Here is a 5717-nt window from a genome sequence, read left to right as displayed (position 1 = left end):
ATAATGGGGTAGCTTGAAAATTGCCTAAAATCAAACAGGAAACCGTTCAACAGCGCGAGATCTCAAAAGCGACTTCTCATGGGAAACTTACCTGTAAAAAGTCATGAACAAGCCCGTCTCCTCCACAAAATATAAATGCATCGAAATTCTCAGCGGACTCTACTGCCACTTCCCTCGTATGTTCAGCGCTCTCCGAGACTACCTCTTGGACAATGAAACGATCTTGGCAGAGGTCGAGCAGGGGCTTGGCTTTATTAGTATACCTAGTGTAAGCATATTATATACCATAAATCGTCGAAAAGGGCTTATAACTAACATAGTACTAGTCTAGACGCTACGATAAACCAGCTGAATTCTCCTACAAATCCAACGCGTCGCCTTTCCCGCTTGCTGGGTTGATAATGACCAAGGCTCGAGTCTTCGTTGGGCACTCTAACGCCTTGTCAATCATAACACTGAGGTCTCCCAAACATAGATGAAGTAGAGCTGCTGCTACTACGTCAACTGAGGAGACTACGATGGCAATGCTCCCACTGGCAATCGAGTATTATTACGAGTCTCTTCCCATCTGTCGAAACGTTCAAGCACAATATCCCTACGCTGGCGGCCAGCTGAGCATGTACAGCCCTTCTGACGGATCTCTAGTACTGTTATCTACCATAGACACCGAATGGTATGGTCCCTACTCCCAGCACTCGTGGAGAGAGCTCACTTCAAGGCTTGAGTCGCCATAATTGACAGCAACAACATCCTCGAATAGTAAAGCATCGTAGACCCGACCAGAGGTAACCGCACGTACGACGATCTAAACGAAGTCGAGTAAGAATTTTCCTCTACCGATCTTGGAAACAGTTGTTCCACGTTGTTTTCGCACGGAGTCCACAAAGATCAGGAAAAAAATGCATAGCGATATTCTTCATGAAGACTCGCAGTGATGACAAAGGAATCTTGTAAGTCTCGGCCGGTGGAATCCCTTTGCCAGCACTACCGACTCATCCTCCAGCACCACTAAGGCATCCTCCAGCTCAGCTCCCTGCTTTCCTCGAGGTTTGGATCTGTAACCAAAGTGAGATTTGAAAAAATCAGATAGGAGATCCATAGAAAGTCAACTAAGCACAAATAATATGTTTTCCATGTGCAGGTTACTAAGAATGTCCGAGCAGTTGCGAGTCGTCGAATTTAGTTTCTCCGTCAAGCAAGAGAGAAATGATTATGTGCAAGGTCGCTAAACAAATCCATTTGAGGAGTTGGCTAAACTGAAACATATCTTGGGGTAACTACCGGAGATATTGATACTATACCATGGGACTAGTGTATAGTCCCATGGGAATATACACTACATAATCAGTATCTTGTTGAAGCAGAAGGGGTTGAGGGGAAAACACGGTGTATAATCTCGGGGGCGATGGGAGTATACATCTGTACTAGTGTATAGTAGTATCACACTGTCCCGGGAAGGTGCAGTACGGGTTCAACCACATTGTTCAAGACGAGACATAGCTAGGGTATGAGTATAACGAGGAGACGGAGCTGTTAGGATTCCACAGTTGTGCGCTGAAAGTCTGTGATACGGGAGGTCGTGGGTTCGATCCCCGGGGGAGGAGGTCAAGGTATGATGATGGTAGCATCACCAAAAGTTAAATTCCGGAAGTGAGTAGTAGCACGTCACGCCGGCTCTGCTTCAGCCACCCTATTCGACCAAATGCGCATGCGTGCTTCTGCAGCAACCAATGTACCGATTACTACTATGTGGCCCGGGTCGTATTTTTCAGTTTTTCAGCCCATTTTTCCTACAACTCATAAAAAGACTGACATTGTTTGCACTGTTACTTTGAATCGTGCTTCAGGCGAAAAGCTATGCAAGCTCGCGAATGTTACAGCAGTGGTGGAGAATATGTTCGCCTTTCTCAGCTGAGCTCGGAAGTGTCGTCACTACTCATAGAGGTTCACATACGAATTCGGATAGAAGTGCACAGAAATCAACAAGAAACTCGCCAAATTTCCTCAGAATTTTAATATTTTCACCATCATTTGTGGTTTACCATGTGTATGTTTTCCCTCAGTGTGTCACACTCGCAGTTCAGCAAGAATGGCTCAAGGCTTGAACGTCAGCTTCCTCTCATGCCTAGATGTATATGTTTAAAACTTAGTTTTTCGGATTCGGAATGTCTAATCTTTCCGCTCCAATCCCCACAGAAGCCAACATACCCATACCTCCTAAGCCCGTCGGAGTGTGTCTTGTCGGTCTCGGCAGGGCTGGCAAGTTCCATATCGAAGTACTCCTCCTGACTGCAGAATCAACATTAGTATTGCTGAGGTTAGGCCCTAGGTAGACTCGGCCCACGGGTCGTTAAAATCCTCTATGTTGTTGATGTTAAAGAGGAACTCGTTGAGGAGCGAGCCAAGGAACTAGGCTGTATTGGTCTTACCGATATGAAGGAAGCTATGGCAGACCCCGAGGCGATACCCTACCATTCATAGAGCAATTCATTCAATCTCCGTACAGGTCCAAGCTGTTATCGTGGGCTCTAGCACGTACATGCATCATGAGCATATCATGACTGCATTGAAGGCCGGAAAGGCCTGTCTCACAGAGAAGCCCATCGCTGACAACCAGAAGGAACTCCAGGAGCTCATTGATTACGTTAAAACCGTAGAAGTGCCCTTTCGTGTTGGGTATCAGCGTAGAACTGATCCCAACTTCCGTGTACTAAAACAACAGATAGAAATGGGTATAGTTGGGGAGCCTCGCATTATCAATTGTACTTCTCGCGACAATCCGGAACCTCCTATGGAGTACTTGGAGGTCTCTGGAGGTAACAGTTGCAGTGCGACAACTTTGGAATTCTATTCCTATGTCTAGGTATATTCCACGATATGCTCACTCATGACTTCGACATGATACATTTCCTCACCGGTCAAATACCAGAGTCTGTGTATTCCATTGGGCATGCCTACAACCCCAAGATCAAGGCTATGGATGATGTAGATACGGCTATGGTAGTAACATACCATTAGAGGTAGACGAGACTACTAGACCCTAGGTGACGTTGAAATATCCCAACGGTCTGCTTGCCACTGTTAACACAAGTCGCATTGCTCCATACGGCTATGACCAACGCGTTGAGGTCTTTGGGCCCAAGGGCATGGTGACCGCTGAAAATCAGGTAATATTCAAGTAAACTATGTGTGTGTTTCCATGGAGGTGTTTTAGCGGGAGTCTACTGTTACAGTAGCGACCGATCTAGGTTACCAGAGTGCTAGAGCTGACTACAGTTTTCCTGAGAGGTAATGCTCACGTTCAAATCTCAGCGTTTTACGGTATGCAATCAGATACCCTGCGGCCTATCTCGAGAGTGATGCTCAGTTCATCAAAATGGTCATTGAAAAGACGAAGGAGGATCCAGCTGAGAACGATCGATTCGTTCTCCTCGACAAGGTAGGCATCACTGTTCTCGCTTTTAGTGTATATGGTCAGTTGACTTAGGTTGCTCGTGCTGCCGAGAAGTCCCTTCACGAGAACCGCGTTGTTCTCCTAACTGAGTTCGGAAACTAATATAGTTCACATAGTTACTCATATACTTCCTCGTATAGTTCTTTTAATGGCTCTCTCGCCCTGTGCTTGGGTCATGTTGTATGGTCCGTTACCTCCAATAGAGGTTATTCTTACATACTAATGATGATAGGTTTGGATTCATAAACAATGATGGGTGTGTCCTCTCATTATAGCAGTTCACCCTATCGAATCATATTGGAAGACCGCTACTTCGCCGTCGACCTCATCATTGTCGTTCACCACCCATCATCGTCTGTATCCGAGAATTGCCCCACGAATCCCAGTGGCGTTACCTCCGTCGAAACGACCGAACATTCGGTGAGAATGGAAATCAGCAGTGGCTTTGGTGGCCCAATACTCAAACTTACAGAGGGCGTCCAGAAGATCGCCCGATCGGTGCGCGGTGATAGCCCTCATTGGAATGGCCAAGCGGCTAAGGACTTGGCCTCAATTTTGAAATGGGACTCGGATTCTATCCGAGACTTCGACTACGAGGCAGGGCCTTTCATGAGAGTAGCATCGGCGACGCTGGTCTCCAGTGGCTGTGAGACAGGAAGGACTGACGACGATTCTGATCTCATCAAACGTCTCGCTTTAGACAGGGTTATATGCGAGGCTTTCCCGTGTCATGTCCGGCTTCTGAGGTTGTCCATCATCACTGCCTGTAATTCAGCTACAGCAGAGCGGTGCTTCAGCACGGCCAAGCGGCTGACGGGGCCCGCTAGGCAGCGAACGAGTTCACGACACCTCACTGCCTTGGCAATGATAAGACACGAGGGTCCATCACTGGATTTCGTGGACGATGTGACCGCATTGGTTAAAGATGTGGCGAAGACCTTTTTGTCCAAGCCGAATAGAAGAGTCGCTGCATAAGCTGCTTAACGATTGGCTGCTGATAATTACTATGGATCTGCATGAAATCTCCCGTTCGAGCTAGCGTGACTTGTGTTGCATAAATTGTGGTGGGATAGTAATGAAGTGTAACTGAATCGTTGTATCAGGGGTGCAGCACCCCGGGTGCTACCCGTGGACTCCAGCCTGGGGTCTCCGAGGCCTTGAGTAGCTTTCTCATGGTATGCGGATCATTTGAATCATTGATAGATTTACTAGATCCCCTCAGGGGAGTCCTCGAACCCCCGTCAACCCCTCCTTAATCCCATGCCGGGAGTTACTTCATCTCGTACGGGTGCTCGAATTTTCGGTTGGGGAATCCCCTTATCCGGTAGGGGATTTCGACTCTGTATGTATCATTAGACACAGCCTTATAAGCTCACGATTGTCTCCTCTCGAGAAACTCGCCTCTGTATCATGATGATCTGCAGGATCGCTTGAGTGAGGATGTTCTTCGGCGCATCGAGTGGTGGAACATCGCGAATCCGAGCAACCCTCCTATTAACGGTGTTAGTGTCTGCCAGGCGAGATATGCATATGGAGATGTCGTTGAAGCTCTTGAGACGCCAATGGCGTCACGCCATAGAGCAATGGTCAACACAATAACTGTCACAAGCACTATTCGAATATTATAAGATAATCCACTTGTTTACTATCCCCGTCCTAACCGACTTGAAACTCAAAACCAAGAAAGTAGACCCTCATATCTCAGATGTAGCTATACGTTAGTCAATATCATCATCATTGTCTTCACCGCCGTCATAAATTCAAAGCGATCGTCAGCTTCATTGATCGCAAAAATTGAACTAGGAGCCACACCAGTACTATCATTATCATTGGGCGGAAAACAACTCGGAGGAAAATGTGTTACTGTACGAACTTGTCCTCGCGTACAAGTAGCTTACGCCCTTGAAAATCGTACTCGTTAAACTTCTCTGAAAAGATAAGCCATAATAATGCCGACAGTGTCCTATGGGAGTACTCACCGATAGCCTTGGCAGTGCCCTCCTCATCTTCGAAGAGAACAGTAGCGAAACCCTTGGAACGGCCGTCCCAACCCTCGGCAATATCGACACGAATAACTTCACCGCATTCGCGGAAAAGATCTTTCAGGTCTTGCCAGGCGGTCCTCCAAGGTAACTGAAGTAGCTACTGATAGCAGTATGGTAGTAGCCAGCTTTACATTGCCAACATAGACGAGTCTGCCTTTGTCACGAGGGCCCACACGTAGTGGTCTGAGACCGCCCTTGCCCTTGTAACCCTTGAAGCC

General features: G+C 47.2%; 3 protein-coding genes across 3 annotated transcripts in view; 2 read left to right on the top strand and 1 right to left on the bottom strand.

Annotated features, from left to right (window-relative positions):
* Window positions 1–2165: 2165 nt before the first annotated feature.
* Pmar_PMAR023357 (oxidoreductase, putative) lies at window positions 2166–3556 on the top strand (the record flags this gene model as incomplete). Its single annotated transcript, XM_002783191.1, has 8 exons — window positions 2166–2276; window positions 2323–2460; window positions 2507–2816; window positions 2864–3000; window positions 3045–3167; window positions 3215–3288; window positions 3334–3439; window positions 3488–3556. The coding sequence occupies 8 exons, from the start codon at window positions 2166–2168 to the stop codon at window positions 3554–3556; spliced, it is 1068 nt and encodes a 355-aa protein (XP_002783237.1).
* A 202-nt stretch (window positions 3557–3758) lies between these two features.
* On the top strand, window positions 3759–3959 carry Pmar_PMAR023356 (hypothetical protein; the record flags this gene model as incomplete). Its single annotated transcript, XM_002783190.1, has 1 exon — window positions 3759–3959. A coding segment is annotated over one exon (201 nt), but the record flags the coding sequence as incomplete, so codon positions are not given.
* A 1355-nt stretch (window positions 3960–5314) lies between these two features.
* Pmar_PMAR023355 (RNA recognition motif, putative) overlaps window positions 5315–5717 on the bottom strand; it is a gene marked incomplete at both ends in the record, with an annotated part of 756 nt that continues 353 nt past the window's right edge. The window contains 3 exons of the mRNA XM_002783189.1: window positions 5315–5382; window positions 5434–5587; window positions 5631–5682. Coding sequence (XP_002783235.1) covers window positions 5315–5382; window positions 5434–5587; window positions 5631–5682 — 274 coding nt within the window. The remainder of the gene's footprint in view (window positions 5383–5433; window positions 5588–5630; window positions 5683–5717) is intronic.

The sequence above is a fragment of the Perkinsus marinus genome (assembly GCF_000006405.1).
Source record: "Perkinsus marinus ATCC 50983 genomic scaffold scf_1104296937140, whole genome shotgun sequence".
Classification (NCBI taxonomy): domain Eukaryota; phylum Perkinsozoa; order Perkinsida; family Perkinsidae; genus Perkinsus; species Perkinsus marinus.
Note: the sequence above shows the minus strand (reverse complement) of the source record. Positions and strands in the feature narration are given on the sequence as shown.